The sequence below is a fragment of the Oryza glaberrima genome, chromosome 1 (genome assembly GCF_000147395.1).
Source record: "Oryza glaberrima chromosome 1, OglaRS2, whole genome shotgun sequence".
NCBI classification, from domain to species: domain Eukaryota; kingdom Viridiplantae; phylum Streptophyta; class Magnoliopsida; order Poales; family Poaceae; genus Oryza; species Oryza glaberrima.
In genome coordinates, this window is record NC_068326.1 from 38,324,918 (window position 1) to 38,348,012 (window position 23,095).

At 43.3% G+C, this 23,095-nt stretch overlaps 5 protein-coding genes and 1 pseudogene across 5 annotated transcripts; 4 read left to right on the plus strand and 2 right to left on the minus strand.

The window, feature by feature from the left end:
* Positions 1-260: 260 nt before the first annotated feature.
* On the minus strand, positions 261-3,584 carry LOC127756402 (phytochromobilin:ferredoxin oxidoreductase, chloroplastic). Its single transcript, XM_052281743.1, has 8 exons — positions 3,162-3,584; positions 2,472-2,591; positions 1,949-2,043; positions 1,745-1,838; positions 1,528-1,659; positions 1,258-1,362; positions 1,065-1,115; positions 261-967 (listed from the first exon to the last, which is right to left on the minus strand). The coding sequence occupies exons 1-8, from the start codon at positions 3,567-3,569 to the stop codon at positions 779-781; spliced, it is 1,194 nt and encodes a 397-aa protein (XP_052137703.1). The 5' UTR covers positions 3,570-3,584; the 3' UTR covers positions 261-778.
* A 765-nt stretch (positions 3,585-4,349) lies between these two features.
* On the minus strand, positions 4,350-5,398 carry LOC127756411 (probable calcium-binding protein CML10). The gene has a single exon (XM_052281749.1). It carries the CDS (start codon positions 5,318-5,320, stop codon positions 4,763-4,765), a length of 558 nt encoding a protein of 185 aa, XP_052137709.1. The 5' UTR covers positions 5,321-5,398; the 3' UTR covers positions 4,350-4,762.
* A 10,314-nt stretch (positions 5,399-15,712) lies between these two features.
* LOC127780769 (probable glutathione S-transferase) lies at positions 15,713-16,992 on the plus strand (annotated as a pseudogene).
* Positions 16,993-17,186: 194 nt separating this feature from the next.
* Positions 17,187-18,245, plus strand: LOC127780800 (probable glutathione S-transferase). The gene is made up of 2 exons (XM_052307773.1): positions 17,187-17,619; positions 17,726-18,245. The coding sequence occupies exons 1-2, from the start codon at positions 17,308-17,310 to the stop codon at positions 18,095-18,097; spliced, it is 684 nt and encodes a 227-aa protein (XP_052163733.1). The 5' UTR covers positions 17,187-17,307; the 3' UTR covers positions 18,098-18,245.
* A 1,255-nt stretch (positions 18,246-19,500) lies between these two features.
* On the plus strand, positions 19,501-20,800 carry LOC127780774 (probable glutathione S-transferase). The gene is made up of 2 exons (XM_052307745.1): positions 19,501-19,845; positions 20,282-20,800. Exons 1-2 carry the CDS (start codon positions 19,534-19,536, stop codon positions 20,663-20,665), a joined length of 696 nt encoding a protein of 231 aa, XP_052163705.1. The 5' UTR covers positions 19,501-19,533; the 3' UTR covers positions 20,666-20,800.
* A 95-nt stretch (positions 20,801-20,895) lies between these two features.
* LOC127780781 (probable glutathione S-transferase) lies at positions 20,896-22,825 on the plus strand. Its single transcript, XM_052307755.1, has 2 exons — positions 20,896-22,232; positions 22,346-22,825. The coding sequence occupies exons 1-2, from the start codon at positions 21,921-21,923 to the stop codon at positions 22,724-22,726; spliced, it is 693 nt and encodes a 230-aa protein (XP_052163715.1). The 5' UTR covers positions 20,896-21,920; the 3' UTR covers positions 22,727-22,825.
* Positions 22,826-23,095: the final 270 nt, after the last annotated feature.

Genomic DNA, 23,095 nt, shown 5'->3' on the forward strand with positions numbered 1-23,095 from the left:
AGCACTAACGTTGTCTTTTACCAGCTGAAGCCTCTGTCCGCGCGTGCACATGCTCCTGCCTTTTTAGTCCTTTTTTCCTACTGCTTGGTGATGAGAGGTTAAAAGTTAAACATTGTGCATGCAAGGGGAAAAAGGGATCCGAGGCGTGTTATTTTTTGTTCTTTTGTTTCAGGCAAGGCTCGGATGACAACTTCCTTGATGTTTCCTTGGATTGCTAGCTGTGGTTTGATGATCTCCCACAACTGGAGGCACAAGCAAAGCAGAAGTCAGTGCAGCAGCATGGGTGATGTTGGGTTCACCATGGAAGCTTGTGAAAGAGGAGGTATCCCAAGTGCTTGAAAGAATGAGTTCTTTTTTTTCTCCTTTGCTTCCAACAAAGCACATCAGCAGTGGAGTGCAGCGCAGGGCAGGGCGGATTGAGATCCCAGTCACTGCACCGTGACTTTTTCACGGACAGGTGGACCCGATGATCTCTCGGTCCACATGTCAGTGACAAAGGCACGGTGCAGTAGACTGCAGAGGATCCTAATCCGGGCAGGGCAGGATGACCCCTCTTGTTTCAGATCATGTCTACTACCAGGAGCAGAGACCATCGTCTAACAACGACAATCAGTGCAACCGGAGAACAATAATACATGACTCAGATTCACCAATCTCTTCTTATTCAATCCAAGTTCAGGGATATGAGCATGAAAAATGTAAGTTTTCTAAAAAAAAAAAGAAAACAGTACTACAAGCATAAGAGAGATTGATCAGGGCGAAAGGCGTAGCGAACATTTTACTGTGCTTCGGCATCGCCAATGAATTCTCCATTGGCGTCCCAAGGCCTAGTTTCAAAAGATTTGCCGATCATACTCCTTTTCTTGTTCACTGACCCATCATCACGGGCATATTCAGGGAAATAATCCAGAAATGATTTTGTTCCAAGAGTATTTACTCCTTCAAACAGAAACTCCATCACCAGATCCTGATTGTCAAGATGATACATACCTCAAAATTCAAATAACACCACACAGAATATAAGTCAAAAGTAAGTATAAATGTAGTGATGGCCCAGACAAAACCTCAGCGCGACTTTCACCAATTAACTTCTTCAAAAGGGGATAGCCAGGATCCTGCACATAGAGGATGCACAAGATCAACATAGTATCTTTCATAACACCAATGGATGAGTAGCAGAATGAGGCAAGTAATACTCAAGTCTCCGAGTATAATTTTCTAAAGTGATATCTGATTCTGATGGAATAAAAAAACAACCTTCTCAGCCCTCCATGTGAGATATTTATGTTGTTCTTCTTGGTTACGAGCAATTGTTGCTTTGTTATTTTCTTTAATTGCTTGGTCCATTAATTCAAGCCAGACCTACATAGTGAGAATATTCAGATTTGATGGCTGCACACAAGAGAATAATCCTTCAAGAAATTCAGTCCAAAATTCACATTGACAAAACAAGGGCAGGAAACTTGTTCAAATTTCGTGTTTCTCTTAAACTTTTTGAGAAAATTTAAAGAAATAGTCTGGTCTTGCCTTATAATAATCCACGAAAGCTGAATGTAGAACATGGTGGTTGTGTTCAGTTGACTCAAATATTGTCCAGATCACAATTGGAGAGAAGAACTTCAATGACTCACTCGTAATCTTGCCACCCCAAGGAAGAAGCTGCATATCCTCTAAATAAAGATATCGAGCTAAATAACAACTTATGAGGCAATAGGTTGGGTGGAGCCAGGAAAGATCCATGTACCTCGTTATACTTGTGTACAAGAGGCATTATACTCCTATAGTACTTATCTTTGTAATCCTTGTGCACTGTAGTATCATATAGAGGATTGAGGTCCCTGCAGATAGTTTGAATTGTTCGTTCAGGGCTCATATCCATTAGGTTTTAGGCAAGGAAGAAAGCCAACAATACTTTTCCTTGCAACAGCAACTATTCTCTGACACTTACAATACAACAATACTTTGTGCATGAGTTGTAAAAACGTTGGCGCAAAATATAGGAAGATCGTATTCAGGTTCAGAGAAAGCGGCAAAGTCAAGAACCTGCATAGGAATATGCATTGTAAGTATAGTGGAGCATTTTCCTAGATAGAAATATGGGGCATTCAATTGTAACTAGCAAGCAAAACTCTTCACATGTTATATGGAGAATGGTAAAACATGACGTAAGCTGGCGGGTCAACACTTTTAATTTGTTGCATTGTAGAAAAAGAATAGTAAAAAATTGATCAAATCAAAGCAATACGTTTTTTTTCAGTGAAAGATCAACGAAAGATTTAACGTGGATCGTGTTGTAGAACTATGACTGGATATAAACGTTCCAAATCACAATGAAGCAGAACCAGGACAATGTTTAAAGCACAGGGGAATAGGAGATAAGTCAGGGAAAGCAACATTGTGGACTTGTGGTATTGTTAAGAGAGTTTTGATCAAGTAAACTTGAACAGAAATCTCCAACATAGATTAAATACCTGATATGAGTTTTTCTTCTCGATTGTCAAGCTGCGAAGCAATCTAATTTTCGGTGCACTGGATGAGAGAGCATTGAAAACTGTATTATCATCATTGGGTTTTATAGACTTGAACTTTTCCTGGAAGCATAAAACAATACAAGGTCAACTACTTACATTTACATGAGACAGAAATATTGACAGCCTGAGACAGGGCTTAGAAACATGGTTGAAGCTAGCTGACACTATTGGGCGACATAGCTCTGATAGATACTACTATAAATAAATAAATTGCACAATCAAATGTCTATGCTTGGTAGCCTGCTTCTTCACAAGATTAAACAAGTAATCACAATCACTTGGTTGCGACTAAAGAAACAACGATTAGGTTATGTCATTGTTTACAAGGGATTAATTTGTTCACATATGAAAGCTAGGTTTCCCAGTGCTGGTCTACAATAACAAAAATAAAAATCATCAGGTAATGACCAATCGCAACAGTATGGTCGTAGTGGTAGCTCTAGCTCACAACTATTACAATTTTGTTTTTCAGACAGAAAAAAAAATCATCAAACCAAGGGCACCTAGTACTTCACCAGTATTTGAACCAAGTAGCTAACAGTAGACTCTACTAGGTTGCAAGAACATGAGCTAGATTTTGTTTTGCTGCAAGGAGCATGCTAAGGTAGGAAGAACAACAAGAAGAAGAACCTGGGAGGGGTGAGGGGTGAGGGTGGTCCGGAGTCGGGTCTCCTCCAGCGCGAAGCTGACGAACTTGTGGTACGGCAAGCCGGCGCCCAAGCTCCCGCCGCCGACGCCGCCGCTGCTCATGCTCTCTCCCCAGCTGCAAGCCAAGCCTGCAAGCAGCCACTCTTCAGTGGCAAGTAGTAGTTGTGTTCTCTTGATAGAGATAAACAGATTAGCCACATCTGTCCCTGCACCAATCGCAAAGCAGCTTTCCTCCTGCCAGCCGGAGCACCACCGCATCCCGCCTGTCATCCATGCATGCCTGCACATGGTTTGTAGCATCATTTGTATGAAACTATATATGTATCTCTCTGACCATCTGGACAGGGTACTAAGCATGTGAAGATCAACCTCTCCATGATTTCCTGCCATTATGTCATCTGACACTGACAAGGTCAAAAGTTTAAGCAGTACTTACCTGAGGCAGAGACCAGATTAGTAACAGGTTACTTCTGACAAAATATTACATAAGACCTTGCCATTCCCAGCACAGCACTAGTATATTCAGGTTCAGGTAGGTGGCTGAGCTGAGCAGAAATCAGATGATACTGTTACAGCTTCGCTCTGATCATTAGCTAAACAAATCATGTATTAGGAGGAGCGGTTCGTTCCATCGTCAGCATCCAATCCAATCATTGCTTGCTGTATACTACTAGTAACAACAATTCCCTCCATTTTCTCAAGAATATTCCCTGCTTTCCTGCTCACTTCCTGGTCACTGGCTAGTCCATGTTCCAATATGCACATTGATCTGAAAGAAAAATGCACACAAAAAGAATGGGATAAATACTCACTCAAACCGTTTTTAATCTTGAACAACCTGGCTAGGTTTTAGCTTGCACAGAGGCTGGACGTCCAAAGCTACTCAGAATCTAAACTGTCAGTGATGCCTCCGTTTACAATTGCATTTGTAGCATTGCAAAACTAGTTTCATTCTGCAATATGATTTATGTGCAACCCTTTGGAGTACACATGTTCAATTCGGTGGATTATACACTCCAATTTGAATTTTGAAGTATAATTTTCAGTTTGAAAGCAGAACGACCTAGTATCATCTGATTCTTATGTGATCGAACTGCAAATCAAAAGACAATCACAGAGGGATAAAATGCCCTCAAAATAGGGGATCATATAAAGATCAGATTACTGACATGACATCCAGAAGGGGATTATATTAAGATCAGATTAACTGACATCCAGAATTCCAGATGGTGAACAATCGAAACAAGAATGCAAGATCCAAGATCCAAGACTCTTACTCCACGCAAACGCTTACATCTTGTGGGGAAAAAAAAGAGAGAAAGCATTGGCGTGTCTTAGAACCAAAAGCAGAGGATAGAATTGCTGCTTTTTAGCCTCCAATTTCCAATCTACCAAGAAAGAAACTAGTAGTAGTTGAGAATCGCAATTATTAGTAGAAAGAATCTAGGGCTAGTGGTCTTTTAATCGGTTGTATATACACTTAAAATTTCCACCGCACACGGCACGCTCGGATGGATGGATGGATAGGAGTTGGTCAATGAGGAGGATGAGGAGAAGGGAAGAAATTGGGTGGTTGATTGATCCTAGGCGATCTTGGCGAAGGAGCCGCCTCCGGCCATCATGACCTTGAATTCCTCGAAGGAGATGAGGCCGTCGCCGTTCTGGTCGACGCCCTCGATCATGCGGCGGCACTGCTGGACGGTGGCCTTCTCGCCGAGGCCGTGGAGGACGCGGGCGAGCTCGGCGGCGGAGATGGTGCCGTTGCCGTCGGCGTCGAAGACGCGGAAGGCGTGGCGGAGGTCCTCCTCGACGGCGGCCGCGTCGCCGCTGGCGGTGGCGTTGAGGGCGGCGAACTCGTCGAGGCTGATGAAGCCGTCGCCGTCGGCGTCCGCCTCGGCCATCATGCGGGCGAGCTCGTCGTCGGTGGCCGCGTGCCCGAGGCTCTCAAACAGCGCGCCGAGCTCGGACCGCGAGATCCGGCCGTCGCCGTTGGCGTCGAACTTGCGGAACACCCGCTCCATCTCCTCCTCCGGCGTCGGCGCCGGGGACCCGCCGCCGGACGCGGGGTCGGCCTGCGGCAGCGGCGGCGACTTGGAGCCGCTCCGGCGGCGGAATAGGGCGGGCATCTTGATCTTGACCATGGCGTGGGGCTTCGATTGCTCTGCCTCTCTCTCGTCTCGTGATCTCCTCCTCGGCTTTGGTGGTTGCGGCCTCGTCTAGGAGGAAGACGCCGCTTATTTATAGCGGAAAATTAATGAGCGGTTACTGCTGCGGAGCCCGAGATGGAGAGGGGTGGCTTTGGATGGAAGGTGTCAAGCAGTGTTTCCTGAACCGCAATAACCGTAAAAAACTGTATAAAATTTATCAAAAATTTAAATTATTTTTTAAATTTATTTAAATTTAAGGAGATTACCACGGTATTTATATTCGTACCCCCGCAGTAAGCCCGGTAACCGCGTGGTTGACGGTAAGGGAACCCCTGGTGTCAAGGTGCCAAAGCGGACTATAAATTTCCATATAAATTTATACATTATAGTCGTAAATGGTCTACTTCCATAATATAAGTATTTTTAGCTATAAATTTGGACAACTTTGTGTACAGATTCATAACCAAAAGTTGTTATATTTTGAGACGGAGGTAGTATCCAATTGTAATAAACATTAAAAATTTTAAAAAAGGAAAGCGTTTTAGATGAAGTGGAAAGCATGTACACCCTTCCGTCCCAAGAAAAGATAAATTCTGACGATGAAACTAGACAATAATTGTCTAAGTTCGTTCCTAAAAATATTTTTTTATGACGAATGGTGTATGTGGCTAATATTATGGGCTATGTTAACCAGTAAAGTTTCCGTCTGGTTTGCGATATCATAGATGGCTTACTTGATTTTGATAGTATCCTACGAAATTTAGGAAATTATGTGATGGTTATATGTACACTTGTTAACATGGGTTTTATTGATGGATATCGTAGGAAACTAATCGTGGATAACGTAAAATGCTACTCTCTCCGTTTCAAAATTTATACGCTGCCATTTCACGACCCCCAAATAAAGACATCCTTGATCGTGAGAAAAAGGGTTATGTGTTACTTGTACCATAGAACTCTCAAACAATATGCAAACTTAACACGTTGCAAACACAAGGTCGGTAGCAAACTTGCATTGTCATCAGCGAGATAATTGGCAAGCTAATTATAAGTAAAGAAGAATAAAAGCATTTGCTTGTAGTATGACGACATGTATATTCCTTTCCTTCTATACACATTTGGGGTGGGGTGGTACGTAATGCTTACCTGCAGACGTAATGCCAAAAAAGTTCATTCGTTCTACCACATTTGGGACAAACATGACGAAATAATAATAATATATACTTTTATATATGACCACTTTAAGCATATGAAACTAGGAAAAATATGTAGTGTATATGTAATGCAAACTTGAAAACTAACGTTAGATCTAAAAATGGATGCATGAGATCTAATGGTAGTTTTCAGGTTTTCACCACATGCACTGTATATTTTTTCCTACGAAACTATAGTATTTGTGACATGGTTTTTTCCATGTTAATATTTCCCATGGTACACATGAAAACTATACAATATGAAGATCCAATCCCATTTGTAACACAAGAAAGATAGTATCGAGACTAGAAATTCACTCGTGTTCTCCACCTGCTTGAGAATATATGTCAGCGAACACACTTAAGGCTGCGTTCGGCTGAGAAGAGATGGGATCTTTTAATTAAGCCGTGCACGTAAAATGAAATAACTCATTAGCACCTATCTAATTAATCAGGTACCAACTAAAAACTTGAAAAAAGGATTAAAATACTTTTAAAGTTTTTTTCATATATAACCATTTAGCAATTTTAGAAAGTGTATACTAATAAAAAAAAGAAAGTAAAAGATAGGCAGACGGAGTATCAAGTACAACCTTAGGCTATGTTTGAAAGAGAGGATGGATTTTGGGCGGCACACAAAAATAAGGCAATCCATTAACATATAACTAATATAATATTAATTAACTAATATAATATTGATTTTATAAACTTAAAATGAATTTATTTTATTTACCCTAACTTTTTCGCGAACAAGAACTTTTACACTAGCATTTCACAGTTTAAGAAGTGGACTCACATTGAACAGGGAAGCAATAGTTTATAACTCAGTGTTTCATGTATGCCTGTTTAGATCCTTACCAAAAATTTTACACACTGTCACATCGAACGTTTGAACACCTGCATAAAGTATTAAATATAAGCTAAAAAATAACTAATTGCACAGATTGTGACTAATTTGCGAGACGAATTTTTTAAGCCTAATTGCTCCATGATTTGACAATGTGTTGCTATAGTAAACATTAAATAATGATGGATTAATTAGTCTTAATAAATTTGTCTCGCAGTTTATTGACGGATTCTGTAATTAGTTTTCTATTAGTGTCCGAACACCCCATGCGACACCCTATATAATATCCGATGTGACATTCTAAAACTTTACGCCCTCTATCTAAACACCCCCTATGGATGTGTATTGTACATGCGTGTTGCTGTATACACGTATACGCGTCTTCTAAAGTAACGAGAGAAGAAGAATGATTGCCGTTGACATCGAATTTGTTAGTAATACTGCATACGGGTAACGTGACTAGACAATTGACCTTTATCAAGCTCGCAGTGCGTACGAGGGACAGCAACAGGAAGGGGGCCTGGGTCAGCTGGTGATGAGATCCATAGAAATTGCGGGGAGAACCGCGGTCGCGCGGACGGGGAGGGAGACAGGGAACGTGCTCCGCACATCAGGGAGAGGGAAGCCGACGGATCCAGCCCACCACCAGCGTGGCGTACTGCGGTCCGCGGTGGGCGATGGCTGGCACAGCTAATCGCCCGCTCTCGTCTCCGCGTTTCGGGTGAAATCCCATCAACTCCTCCTTCCTACTGGAAGCTGGAAACCGTTAGGCGCCGGGGTCCACCGCGCGTGGCCTCCCTCCGTGATCAGGGGAGTCGATGTATAGAACGGGCAACCGGAAAAGCAGCGAGAAACCGCGTGAAAAGAGGCGCCGTCTGCATTCACGTAGTACACTCCCGGGGGGTGGGGGCCTACCTGCCTGTCGTTACGGGTCCAGGGACAAGTGCGACAGGGCGCGGGTCCTGGTGTGTGTGTGCGTGGTGCGCCACCACCGCACCAACTGTGCGCGCGTGTGTGCGTGTGTGGCGTGAGATGGGATGGGCGGCCAACGAGATCGTGGATTTGTGGCTGTGGGAGACCTGGCCCCGTTTTCGCGACAGTCACGGCCCTACGCAGTACCCCTTCGCACCTGTCACCCTGTACCGTGTCGGACCAGACCAGTATAAACACACCAGCGATCAGGAACGAATAGAGAAAAGAAAATTTAATCAACGGTTACAGACGGTTACCAACTTTTCTTGGTTGATCTACGATTGTATGTATTTGATTATACATGAGTTATAAGTTATAGAACTGAATCGTATGTATGGTAGTACTTTAGAAAAAAAACTATAGTGTAATAGAGTGTGAGTATACTTCATTCGTTTAAAAAAAATCAATCTAAATTGAGATATGATATATTCTAATACAATAGATTTGAATTGGGTCATATCCTTGTTTAATTTATTTTCTTTTTTGCACGGAGAGGATAGTCGGGTCTGTTTGGCACAGCTCCAGCTCCTCCTGGAGCTGGAGCTCAGCCAAACAATTTCAGCTCCATCAAAACTGGAAGTGGAGTTGGGTGGAGCTCTCTCACAAAATGAACTAGAGTTGTGGAGCTGGGTTTTAGCAGCTCCACAATTCCACTCCAAACCCAACTCCTGGAGCTAAATTTAGGAGTTGAAGCTGTACCAAACATGCTCTTTTATCACCTGCTGTATTCCGGATTTTGGATCCTACGATACGATTCCAGCAATATAATCCGATCTTGTCCACATGAAAAGGGCCGGCCCGGTTCGCCTACAACTGATATTGACAATCTACCAAATCTATTAATCTACCATCTATGCTCTCTGTTTAGGAGTACTACTAGTACGCATGAACCACAATCACCATTGCAGGAGAGAGGGACATTGCTGGCGATTTACTTTATGTTACTGGTAGCTACCACGGTGAGAATCCGGCGAGAACCAGCAGGATGACAATGGTTGCTACTGAAATCCTGCCGGGGCCGCACATCAGAAGTATGGCGCTGTTGGGGTCCTTCCTTGATGCGTCGCCTCTGGCGTTGGTAAAATATGTGGGCGGGAGCTCCCTGTGTAGCAGTGGCACTTGTCCCCTTCACGGCCTCAGTAATGGAGCCAACATCTTTGGAACGGATGGCAGCAATGAATGGCAACTTGCCACGGTACCATGCGTTCCTTTCTTTCTCCCAACCATCTTCACACATGTCATGTCTCTCCCATTACTGGTGCAAAGAAAAATATCTCCGGTCCTATGCCGGGGAGTGCCACAAGCAATTGATGGGAACTCCTGAGGTCACGAGCACTATTATGATCATGTTTAGGGGATCTAGATATTTCGAGAAGCAGCGGTTGAGTATCTAGTTAGTGTGTATCTAAAGAACCTTCTAGCTATTGGTAGTAGTTAGTTTTTATAATTTTATAACTACATAAATCTTCTAGCAACATATAATACTTATCGTTTGCATGGATGTCTTTAATCTTTGTTATATATGTAAGACGAGTTAATTTCTTTTTGATTTTGGTAAAAGTTAATAGTTCTAACACTTATCGATGAATTGTGTCAAGTGCTAAGTACTTAGAGAGCAGCTCGTGTACTTTTAGTCCAAGCTTTAGATCACACCGGTGTACGTTGAGATGATAGGTACAGGCATGTGCCCAGAGCGAAAACGTCGGTACGGGACGGTGAGCTGGTTGGTCTGTCCAGCTTTGTTCATCACAGCGCCACAGCTGCATCGGAGAGAAGAGAGCAGTCCAGCGACAAGGACCATCTCTACTGTGTGGTCCGTCCGACCAGAACCCGCACATCCTCACGTGGCTGCGTCTCTGCACCACACAGGCTTCGATCCTGCGTACGTACGTTAATTGCGGTGCAACGCACAACACAGGGAGAGGACCATCCAACCTATCATGCCTGCCTGCGCACACATCACACCGCTGCTTCACAGTCGTACACCGCATCGATCCGGCAACCAAAAGCAATCCATTGGCAAAGCAACCGCGGTGAAATTTTGTCCACTTCGTTGCGTGCTCCGCTGGGCGAGCCCGGCCGCCCCGCGCCGGCGGGGAGCGCCTATGTCAAAAGTGTCGTCACGCGTTTGATGGCGCCCCACCCGCCGAGCCCGCCGCGCGTGGTCCAGCTCCTCCAAGTGGCGTGGAGTCCGGCTCACCGCGCCAACTGCCCCCCCACGTCGTCGTCAAGCCGCGCGGTGCGGATCGAGAGGCGGGGTCCGCGCGCGCGAGCAAACGGCGGACGACTCGCCCGTGGGGGGGTGAAAATCGCGTGTGTGGCTGCGGTCTCCTCGGCGCGCGGGGGGCCCCGCGCGCGCGCGCAGCCGGCCCGTATCGTGTCGTTGCTTGCCGCCACCGATGCCTTCTGAAAGCAACACGCGCACCGTTCCGTTAGTACACGCGAGTCCGAGTCCGAGACGTTGTACGTGCGCGCTGCGGTGTCTTTGGCTCATTTTTTGGAGGGATCTGCGTCGTGTAATCGCAGCCAGCGTGTGCGTATCAGCATATGACTGTGCAAGGGCTTGGGACCCTGGGGCCTGGGCTTGCTGAACCATCGCACTTGCATGATCGTTTCCAACTTTCTATTATGGCCCTATTTAGTTCTCAAAACAAAAATTTCCACGCTGTCACATCAAATATTTGGACACATGTATGGAGTATTAAATATAGGAAAAAAAAAATCCAATTACACATATTGCGAGACGAATCTTTTAAGGCCCTGTTTCTTTCAGCTTGGGATTATTATAATCCATATTATTGGGAGTAAGTTGAAAGAAACAGACAACTTATTGAAGTAGCTTATTATAATCTAGAGCCCAATTTATTATAATCTGATAAGCTCATTTAGGTTAGTTTTTTCCAGATTATTGGGTGAAAAATTACCCACCATGCCACCCCACTCTCTCTTTAGACTTGTAAACCCAATAATCTAGGCTCTAATAATATAGAAAAGAAACAACTAACTTCTTATTATACTACAGATTATAACAATATAGTTTATAGTAATCTGACTCAATAATCTAGATTATAATAATCCCAAGCTGAAAAAAACAGGGCCTAAGCTTAATTACGTCATGATTTGTCATTATAACAATATAGTTTATAGTAATCTGACTCAATAATCTAGATTATAATAATCCCAAGCTGAAAAAAACAGGGCCTAAGCTTAATTACGTCATGATTTGTCAATGTGGTGCTACATTAAACATTTACTAATGATAGATTAATTAGACTTAATAAATTCGTCTCGCAGTTTCGTAGCGAAATCTATAATTTATTTTGTTATTAGACTACATTTAATATTTTAAATATATATAGTATATCCAATGTAACAACAAAACCTTAAAAAACTTCCCCCGCTAAACCAGGCGTATATGCCAACATGGCAACATCTGATGATTGCAGCACGCAACTACTACTACACACCAGTTGCGCAGATACGGACATGCTTGTACTCGATGGCCAAGTAACTGCCTTATTATTATACCGCGTCTATTAATTTCCATTGATTTCTTAACTAGTACTAATTACATTGTTGATGGAAGTCGATGTCTCAGTTGTATATTCATCTTGCCTCCATCCTCACTGATCGACGGCAATCGCATTCTTCCATTCCATAGTTCTACCTTAGCCAGTGGCGACACGATTTTCTCGCCCGGTGAATTGAACATGTCCAGTGCCCACGAACCTAACAAGACACCTAGGTTGGCTAGGCGCATATAGAATGCGATCACTGTATTGATTAGCAACTAAGCACGTAATTACGTACTGCTACAACGATTTGTTAATGGTTCGTCCTCGTAAAGCAAAACAGCTAGTAATTGGCTAGCTAGAAAGGTTTTGTTGATTCACTGACACTGCACGCGTGTTCCTCGCTTGCCTGTCAAGACAAGGCTCTGTCTTTGGGGGCAATGAACCTCGAACCGATTCATTCCGTAATCAGTAGTACTAGCAACTTACTAAGGTCCAGGTCAAGTCAAGTTGGTCCTACCTATGCCTAAATTAGATTTCCGATCGTTTTATTTCCAGAGACTCGAATTGTAGTGATTAATTTATAATTAGGGCAAGTTGGATATCTAATTAGGCCAAGTTGGAGACTTAAGTACACGGCTGTCGTTCTTGTTCTGACGTGCCTACCGGGCACTGCATTATGGAGGAGCAGTAGCGAAAGATCTTTGGTTGATATACGCGAATTGCACTGTATGTACGTCGTTGCTGCTACTGAAGAGCCAGCTGCGTAGTGGCAGTACCTATACCGCGTAAGAATCTGAAGATATTAGCATGTTCAATCTTCCGAGTTCTGAAAAGGAAAAAGAATCTGCTCGCTACTTTTCTTGTTTTTCAGGAGAAGTGCTCCTGTTGATTTAAGCACTACACCAATTTCATCGTCATTTCCACATTGCCGACGATTGCAGATAACAAGTACTAGTCGGTGGTCAGGAAGACAAACGAAGGCACATAGTACTAATTAACTAGACTTATTACGACGGCGACGTGACCGACTCATCCTAACACTTTCTCATTTTCAGTTGGATATATAGTTCTAGAATGATCCATACAACAGTAGCGAATCCACGCTCTTCACCTCTCATGTTCACATGGTCAAGCTGAGCTATTATTAAGGAAAGTTACCAAACGGATTCTAGAAAATCTTCGTAACAATGACCAACAAAACCGTGTCCTAATTATGGTCCATGAGTTCCGTCTAACTTTGTGCATCAAGCCACCTGAAAGTTGACACTGAAAGCTTTGCAACTCTCTTACGACGCAACAATACATTTTCAGAATGCATACACTTTCTTGTATGAACCAATTGAATGGGATTTTACACACATGATACTACTAGTAGTAAGTTGCTGCAACTGTGGCTAGTGCTTGTAGCTGCCAAGACATGATGCTCACCGGTCAGAGAGATATTGGCGGTTACATCAGTCGTTAGTATGGCCCGTTTATGTGATCATCATGGAAGCTAAGTTTGACTCAACTCCAGTGGTCAAGATGACACATAATAGCCTTGGCTCTCTGCCACTACATTCCACTAGGATTCATTCACCGAAAGCTGTGAACTACAACGCGATGGCGTTTATGTGGTAACGACGAGGTGAAAAGACCCAGTTCTGAATTAGAGGAAACAAACACCACAGCCTTCAGATGGAGCGTGCTCATCTTCTCTCTCGCGTGGTTTGCATTAATTTGGCGGACACGAACACGAGTTGGATTTCTTTCGAGCTATCGTGTGTTAATTCAGTTCACATGATTAAAGCTATAAAAGAAAACAGGAGTTCAAACCGAAAAAGGAACAGGGGATGTGGACGCATATAGGCCCTGTTTAGATTCCAACCTTTTTCTTTAAATTTCTAACTTTTCTGTCACATTGAACTTATTTACACATAAACTTTTAACTTTTCCGTCACATCGTTCTAATTTCTTCAAACTTCTAATTTTAGCGTGGGACTAGGCACACCTATAGTCTACACGGATTCACCGGCCAGTATATACTTTTACACAAAAATGGTTGGACAAAATGAACATAGTACGGATTATATATGAGCAAGTGCTCATTTGCATCTATATCAGTTGAATTTATTTGGTTGACTTTCTGTACTACCATAAGCTTTTCTGTACATTTTTAACTGTGGAAATAGTGCAAAAGAAAGGGAACATGCCGTGCTCGATCCTGTATACTGATAACACAACAGCTTGTGTACTAATCGTTTGTCAAAAAGGGTGAACTATACGAGTATAGTAGTAGTAACTAGGCCGGCGAGCACATTGCATGGGCAGCATGGCGAAAGAAAGCATAGCCGCAAATCCCCTGTATTTTGACCAGACTATCAGGCATCAGCACAAGAAGGGTTCGTGGCTAGACTGGTTTACCTTTTATCATAGGATGGCGGCGTGTTCACAAGCTGAAAGATACTGTAGGAGGACCAAAATAATTATTGAACTTTAGGAATTTACCAGCTTTGGATAGATAAAGGAATATAGAATACTCACTGCATTAATTCATGTTACAACTTTTTGACCACTGAGAACTTTTATCAGCTTTTAGTAATCGTGAAGGTCGATCGACCAATACTATTATAACTTTGACCACCGATAATTTTTAAATGGTTACACTATGATGAGCGCAAACTTAATATTCTCTCATTCACAAATTGATCATCATATAATAAAATTTAAAATTTGTCAAATTGATAATCATATAATTGTATGGACACGGATTTCATCGGAATACAATTAATACAGCATGAGAGAATGTGTGCATGCTATGATGTAATTGGCATGATGTTTTAATCGACTTATTCATTGTGGTAGAATGCGTGAATGGTGTCTTGTTTGATGTGATTTAAATTATTCTTGATCTTGGTGTATAAACATATATAATGATCATTTTAGATTGAAGGGAGTACTACGCAACACACTTTAGGTACTTCTTTTTTAAAAAATAATAATAGATGAGGGTTCAGAGTTTTGATATTAATAATTACTGGTGATAAGTATTTGAGAACGAAGGGAGCAGTTTATTCTGTTAGTACTACGCGACATGGAGAAGAATGTATCGCCCTGATACCTTGGTTGCTTTGTGGTTTTCCAAATATTCTTGCCTCTCATCGTATTCATGCTTTCTCCTGTCATTCTGTCGAGCTTTGTATCTCGTAATCCTGATCACAAAACTATAGGCCCGGTTTAGTTCCAAAAACTTTTTTCCCAAAAACATCACATCGAATCTTTGAACACATACATAGAGCATTAAATATAGATAAAAATAAAAACTAATTGTACAGTTTGCATGAAAATCGCGAGACGAATCTTGTAAGCCTAATTAGTCTATGATTAGCCATAAGTGCTACAGTAACCCAGATGTGCTAATAACAGATTAATTAGGCTCAAAAGATTCGTCTCGCGGTTTCCAGGCGAGTTATGAAATTATTTTTCATTCGTGTCCGAAAATTCATTCTGACATCCGAACAAACGTCCGATGTGACATCTAAAAAAATTTTCTTTTCGCGAACTAAACGGACCCCATACAAAAAGCCGAGTAATTTGGCATCTGAATAAAGAGAGAAGAAAGATACTCTCTCTCTCTCTCAAAAAAAAAAGGAAAAAAGAAAAAGAGAGTACCTGCAGGCCAGCCCATGGGAGGAGAAACGCCCACTTTGGTTACCTGCCGAACAGCCCATCCTTCATGGCCCAAGACCGGTGGAGCAATCGCGGTTCAGCCCGGCCCAATGATATTTGTGCCAACTTTGGCTTTTAGCTGAAAATAACTAGGAGTACTTTAATTTCCCCACGACCTAGTAGTTTAAGTCATGGAAGTGCCACAATTACGAGTAGTTGAGTAGAAGCTGAACTGATTGGCAGAAGCAGAAGCAAAAGATGATGAATTCATCTGAGCCGGTGAAGCTGATCGGCGCTTTCGGCAGCCCGTTCGTCCACCGTGTCGAGGTCGCCCTGCGCCTGAAAGGAGTGCCCTACGAGCTCATCCTCGAGGACATGGGCAACAAGAGCGAGCTCCTCCTCGCGCACAACCCCGTCCACAAGATGGTCCCCGTGCTCCTCCACGGCGACCGCTCCGCCATCTGCGAGTCGCTGGTCATCGTCGAGTACGTCGACGAGGCGTTCGACGGGCCGCCCCTCCTCCCCGCCGACCCCCTCCGCCGCGCCATGGCCCGCTTCTGGGCTCACTTCCTCGACGAAAATGTAACAAACAATCCATTCCATCCTCGTTTTAATTAGTTGCTTACAAACTTGAGTCGATAATCATGTAGCTCTTTGCTAATATTGGGTGAAGATTCACCAATAAAATTTAGTAGTTGTGGGATTTCACCTTGTCTGGTTTTTATTAGTTTGCTTTCACTTTTGGTTTTATTATTTTAGCTACATACTGAATGTGTGTGAGTTTGCTTTTATATGATCCTTGTAATAATTAGCTGTAGCTCTTAAGTAAGGCTGGAATGTTTTATTCTATTATCTTAAAAAAAAATTAGTTGCTTGCAAAATGTTTTATCTCAACTCTGTTGATCGATATGGTTGGCCAGTGCCTGAAGCCGTTGCGGCCGGCGCTGTTCGGGAAGGCGAGGAGCAGAAGAAATCCATGGAGGAGACACGGGAGGGCCTGACGGTGGCGGAGGCGGAGCTCAGGGGCAAGCGGTTCTTCGGAGGCAGCTCCATCGGCCTCGCCGACATCGCCGGCGGTGGCGTGCTGGCTCACTGGGTCGGCGTGCTCCAAGAGGTCGCCGGAGTGAGCGTCCTGAGCGACGGCGACGGCGAGTACCCTGCTCTGCGCCGGTGGGCGAAGGATTACGTCGCTAATGAATCCGTGATGGAGTGCTTGCCGGATAGAGATCGGCTCCTCTCCTACTTCACCGGGATCAAGCAGAAGTGCGTTTCGGTGGCCAAGTCCACGCTGCCAAAGTAGTTACTAGTGATGAACGAATAAACTAATAGCGGTGTGCACCTTGTGGCTAATTGAGTTTCGTCTTTCTTGTCGACGTGTTATTGTGTTGTCTCGCTCTGGAGGATTATAAAAGAAAGATAGTATATAATCTCTGTTTGTCACATGCACGTTTGACCGTATGTACGATTAATCTTTCGTCATGATACAGTACGAGCAAGGAAAAAAAAATCTGTGTATACGATTACGATTTACGTGGCATGGACCTCAGCTCCTACGTCACTCTGGCAGCCCATGATGCGATCTCTTTCACCTCAGCTGCTACGTCACTCCCGAATGTCCCAAATTAACATCCAAGTAAGCTAAACCGGCCAGCAGCTCCCCGCAAATTAACAAGGCAAATCAAATGACTAAACACTTTCAAGTTTCAACGAAGAATATATTTTTTGTTGTTGTTGTGAAACTCCAAGAGAAGCTTCATATAAGTAAGGATCAGCCGTGTCTAAACCTGCTGTTGGTTGTGAGTAAAGATGGATGAAAGGGTGAAGCTCATCGGTGCTTTCGCCAGTGCATACGGCCACCGCGCAGAGGTGGCGCTTCGCCTGAAAGGCGTGCGATACGAGCTCATCCTGGAAGACCTCCGCAACAAGAGCGACCTGCTGCTCAACCACAACCCCGTCCACAAGCTCGTCCCCGTCCTCCTCCATGGCGACCGCTCCTTGAGCGAGTCCCTCGTCATCCTCGAGTACATCGACGAGAGCTTCCATGGTCCACCCATCCTCCCAACCGATCCGTACGATCGAGCCGTGGCGCGTTTCTGGGCGCAGTTCATCGATCAGAAGGTAAAAATTCAGCTTAATTTACATGTCAAGAAGATGATGATCTCCATCGATCCTGTGAAATCTTTTCTGCACAAATATTTGCTGAATATTTTGTTTTTGGGTGCAGTTTGGTAGGTTCAATTTCTGGATCCCGTTCGTGCAAATGGAGGGCAACATGCAGGATTGTTTCGTGAGGGAAGCAAAGGAGAATCTGGCGCTTCTTGAAGGGCAGCTCAAGGGGAGGAGATTCTTCGGAGGCGACGCCATCGGGTTCTTGGACATAGCAGCGTGCTTGATAGCTCACTGGCTTGGTGCGTTCGAGGAGGTATGTGGGGTGACCTTGGCCACGGATGAGGAGTTCCCTGCTTTGTGCGAGTGGAGGAGACGCTACGTCAACGATGAGGCCGTGAAGCCGTGCCTGCCGAATAGGGACGAACTCGTTGCGTATTACCGTGAACGCAAGGAGATGATCAAAGCCGCCGGAAGGCAGCACAAATGATTCCAACGTAGTTGTATGCATGAGAAATAAATATATGTCCATGGGAATGGAATAAGTTACTATTTGATTCAACGTGTTATTTTTCTTAATTTCAACTTCCATGTTGGAGATAAAAAGTTTATGGAACATACCAATGTTGTTTGTTTTACAGTTCATCTTCATCGTGGTAGAAATCAGTATGGGTGCCGGTAGATTTTAAATTTTGTTGTGAGTTGTGACATATACGGATCGCTAAACTCTTGACGGTGACGCCAAAGTTGGATAAAAGTTGAAGGAAAGGAAAATGTCAGGGAAATTAAGCTTCGGATAGTCCCTCCATATCTCTACCACAAAATAAATCAATTTAGATAGAAAAATAAAATAATCTAGTAGAACGAATATGAACAGATTAGTCACATCCCCGCATCGTATCTCTTACCATTTGATCCTATTACTGCTCAAACATGACTTGTCCATATACTCCAGTCAGGAGATTAGGTTTGTACAGTTTTTTTAATTCTTTCTTTATGCAGTTCTGTTTTGAGTACTACTCCCTCCGTATTAAAATAAGTGCAGCTTTTTACTGTTCATCTCCAACGTTTGACTGTTCGTCTTATTTAATTTTTTTATGATTAATATTTTATTGTCATTAGATGATAAAATATGAATAGTACTCTATGTGTACTAACATTTTTTTTTGCTTTTTCATAAATTTATGAAATGAGAGGAATGGTAAAACGTTGGACACTGATATCCACAGTTGCGTCTATTTTGGGACATAGGTAACTTTGCAACACTGAAACCTACTACTACTGCTGAAGTATTCATGAATAAAGCATACCTTTGAAAAAGAAAAAAAAAATGTCATGCTACCAACTCCATTAGAGTAGTTTCTTACATGCATCTGAAAGGAAAATCCAAACCAAGGCCCTGTTTAGATTTCAACTTTTTTCTTCAAACTTTCAACTTTTCTGTCACATCGAACTTTTCTACACATACAAACTTTCAATTTTTCCATCACATTGTTTCAATTTTTTCAAACTTCCAATTTTGACGTGAAACTAAACACAGCCCAAAAGAATTACCGACAGTCAAACAAAGTCACTATCATGGAACTGACCTCACATGAACATTATCTTCTGGTAAATCAATTATCGCTGACTTTTAGCTGCACCTGCATTCATCTTACTGAGCACGGAAGTTGAATCTAGTGGAGTACTACTGTATTACCCCAAGCTTGAGTAAAAACAAAACATAGAGAATTGACTGGAAGGAAAGAAACGAAAAAAAAAAGAAGAGAATGGAGCTTCCTCCTTGGAGAAGAAGCAACACACATTTCAAATTTAAAATCCGAGTCAAGAAGCTTCCTTGTTACCCCTATAAATACGGAAATACCAACAGTTCAGTCAATATATGAGCAGAAAGCCAAGAACACACTTGGAAGCAAACAACCAAATATGGCTGATCCAGTTAAGCTCATCGGCGCATTTGGCAGCCCGTTCGTGCACCGAGCCGAGGTTGCCCTGCGGCTCAAGGGAGTGGCTTACGAGTTCATCCACGAGGACCTTGACAACAAGAGCGACCTGCTTCTCGCCAAAAACCCCATCCACAAGAAGGTCCCCGTGCTCCTCCATGGCGACCGTGCCATCTGCGAGTCGCTCGTCATCGTCGAGTACGCCGACGAGGTGTTCGACGGCCGTCCCATCCTACCCACCGACCCCTACGACCGCGCCATGGCCCGTTTCTGGGCTCACTTCATCGAACACAAGGCAATATATATAATCGTTGTCGATAACCTCTGAAATTTCACAAGGTTTTTCCGCTTACTGAGGGGCTGTTTAGTTACTCAAAAACTTTTCCCAAAAACATCACATCGAATTTTTGAACACATGTATAGAGCATTAATTAAATAATATATAAAAAATTAATTGCACAGTTTGCATGTAAATCGCGAGACAAGTCTTTTGAGCCTAATTAGTCCATGATTAACTATAAGTGTTATAGTAACCTATATGTGCTAATGACAGATTAATTAGGCTCAAAAGATTCGTCTCACGGTTTTCAGGCAAGTTATGAAATTAGTTTTTTCATTCGTGTCCAAAAATCCCTTCCGACATCCGGTCAAACGTCCGATGTGACACCCAAAAATTTTCATTTCACAAACTAAACAAACCCTGAACAGTAAAAATTCATGAACATGTACAGTGCTCGAGGTCATCGTGGCTAGCATTGTGGTTGGACGGCGAGGAGCAGGAGGGGCTTCTGAAGGAGACGAAGGAGAACCTGGCGCTTCTGGAGGCGCAGCTCCATGGGAAGAGGTTCTTTGCCGGTGACTCGGTCGGCTACCTCGACATTGTTGCCAGTGGACTGGCTCACTGGATCAGCGTGGTTGAGGAGGTGACCGGAGTGAGCTTGATGGGCGGCGCCGACGAGGATGACGAGTATCCTGCTCTACGCCGTTGGGCCAAGGAGTACACCTCGGATGAGACCGTGATGCAGTGCCTGCCGAGCAGAGAGCACCTCGCTGCCTTCTTCGCTGCGAAGAAGGACAAGCTGAAGATGGTGGCTAAGGCGATGCTGCATCAGTGATTGTGAGTGTTGTGGGGGACGACAGTGGGAGTGGATGTCTCAGGTGATGGTGCTTCTTAAATAAAATCGAATCAGAACATAATTAAACGATTATAAAGCCGAAAGTTCTACACGTACATCAGATTGTTCGTTTGTCACTCACTCGGCTCATTTTTATATGGCGTGATCTTGACTTTACACGTTTTGAATTGAACTTTGACTATGAATAAGTATATACTCCCTCCGGGTTGATAATACTTGTCGTTTTGGACAAGGGCACGGTCTCCAAAAACAACTTTGACCATTATTTTTTATTATAATATGTATAAAATTGTTAACAAATATATGATCTTATTAAAGTACTTTTTAAGACTAATCTATACATGTAGTCACTATATTTGAAAGATAAATATTTTAAAAATGATTCATAATAAAAAATTCTAAAGTTTGACTTCAACCTTATCTAAAACGACAAGTATTATCAGTCCGGAGGGAGTACAGATTAGCATGCAGGATAGGAACTGATCTGTACTTGTCGAAAGGGGATAGTGCAGAAGTTACCTGGTCATCTTATGGCTTGCGGGAGAAGCTTTGTAATTAGCAAATGATTTATTAAATATTAAGTATTACAAATTTAAAAATAGATTTGTTTGAATTCTTTTCAAAAACTTCTATATAGAATTTTTTTTCTCAAAAATCACGCCGCTAGTTGAGATTAAATCTCAGTAAAATGTTCATAGATATTTTTTTTCTATGGACCATCTATCTAGGAATCTTTTCATTTTCTGGATCTTATCAATTCATCTGATTTGCCCTACCTTTGCGCTCCGGCTTGCTCTTCAAGAAATTTGATAGGATTAATCAATACAAAGTCTGAAAGCCATTATGGTGGCAGTAATTAAGCTATCTCTGGGAACTGCACATGTATATATATTATCTTTTGGTAAATTAAATCTCGCTGACAAAACCGATGACCTCTGCTATTTGGACCGAAGCAAAGAAAACCTGTGATTCCTCCCAAGCTTAATTAAACAAAACCGATGAGCTCCTGCTCTTTGGACCGAAGCAACTGAGAAGCAGATAGTCAAACTGATTGAAAAAAGAAAAGGGAAAATCACAGATAAGGGAGGTCGTCCTTCTTGGAGAAGAAGTAGCTAACACACCATTTGAAAATTACAAATTTGAGCCAAAAAGCAAACTTGACATGGCCCTATAAATAAATGTATGGTTTAGCCAAGAATACAGGAATAATAGCCAAAAACACTCTGAAGCAAACATGGCCGATCCGGTTAAGCTCATTGGCGCTTTTGGCAGCCCATTCGTGCACCGCGTCGAGGCGGCCCTGCAGCTCAAGGGAGTTGCCTACGAGCTCATCCACGAGGACTTGGAGAACAAGAGCAACCTGCTGCTCGCTAGCAACCCTGTCCACAAGAAGGTCCCCGTCCTCCTCGATGGCGGCCGAGCTATCTGCGAATCACTTGTCATCGTCGAGTACGTCGACGACGCATTCGACGGCCCGCCCATCCTACCTGCCGACCCCTATGACCGCGCCACGGCTCGTTTCTGGGCTCAATTCATCGATCACAAGGCAAATCTCTTCATGTTGTTGCATCATTGCGTTCATGTAAGCTCTGAACATTTACAGGTTCTTGCGTTTGCTGATGATCAGTGTGCTACTACTGTTCGATCGAACACCTGCAGTGCACGTTGCCGTTGTTGCTGGCCCTGTGGCTGGACGGTGAGGAGCAGAAGGGGTTTCTGAAGGAGACGAAGGAGAACCTGTCGCTACTGGAGGCACAGCTCGAGGGGAAGAGGTTCTTTGCCGGCGACGCCGTGGGCTACCTCGACGTCGCCGCCGGCGGAATGGCTCACTGGATCGGTGTGCTCGAGGAGGTCACCGGAGTGAGCGTGATCGGCAGTGAGGACGACGACGAGTATCCTTCGCTGCAGCGGTGGATCAAGGAGTACGCCAACATCGACGCCGTGAAGCTGAGTCTGCCGGATAGAGAAGAACTCGTTGCCTTCTACACGAGAAACAAGGATAAGTATAAGATGATGTTCAGGGCGATGGTGCATCAGTGATTCAGTGCAAGAATAGATCGATCAATTAATCTCCCTGTAATCCTGTGTGCCACCTGGGAATAAATTTGTACTCGTGCCATTAATTAGTGTATTGGCAAAGATTATCGTGTTTCTAGAAAAAAAAAATGGAATCGTATCAGGATAAAATCCGAAGATTCTGCGCGTAGATCAGATCGTTTGTCTATTACTTACTCACCAGATCAATTTTTATATGGCGTGATTCTGACTTTGCACGGTTATTTAAATTGAACTTTGACCGTAAGTAGCAGTTCCTGACGGCTTAATAATACATACCGATATAACAAATGCATTGGGCCAAATCTTCTGCAGGCCAGCCCACCTCACCTGTTCCACAATACTAGTACAGCC

Coding starts and splice junctions, on each gene's coding strand:
- LOC127756402 (XM_052281743.1), bottom strand. CDS start 3,569: ATGGCAGGAAATCATGGAGAGGTTGATCTTCACATGCTTAGTACCCTG. Junction 2,592..3,161: donor TCACCCCTCACCCCTCCCAG/GTTCTTCTTCTT, acceptor TTATGCTTCCAG/GAAAAGTTCAAGTCTATAAA. Junction 968..1,064: donor TTGGTGAAAGTCGCGCTGAG/GTTTTGTCTGGG, acceptor CTTGACAATCAG/GATCTGGTGATGGAGTTTCT.
- LOC127756411 (XM_052281749.1), bottom strand. CDS start 5,320: ATGGTCAAGATCAAGATGCCCGCCCTATTCCGCCGCCGGAGCGGCTCC.
- LOC127780800 (XM_052307773.1), top strand. CDS start 17,308: ATGGATGAAAGGGTGAAGCTCATCGGTGCTTTCGCCAGTGCATACGGC. Junction 17,620..17,725: donor CGCAGTTCATCGATCAGAAG/GTAAAAATTCAG, acceptor TTTTGGGTGCAG/TTTGGTAGGTTCAATTTCTG.
- LOC127780774 (XM_052307745.1), top strand. CDS start 19,534: ATGGCTGATCCAGTTAAGCTCATCGGCGCATTTGGCAGCCCGTTCGTG. Junction 19,846..20,281: donor CTCACTTCATCGAACACAAG/GCAATATATATA, acceptor GAACATGTACAG/TGCTCGAGGTCATCGTGGCT.
- LOC127780781 (XM_052307755.1), top strand. CDS start 21,921: ATGGCCGATCCGGTTAAGCTCATTGGCGCTTTTGGCAGCCCATTCGTG. Junction 22,233..22,345: donor CTCAATTCATCGATCACAAG/GCAAATCTCTTC, acceptor GAACACCTGCAG/TGCACGTTGCCGTTGTTGCT.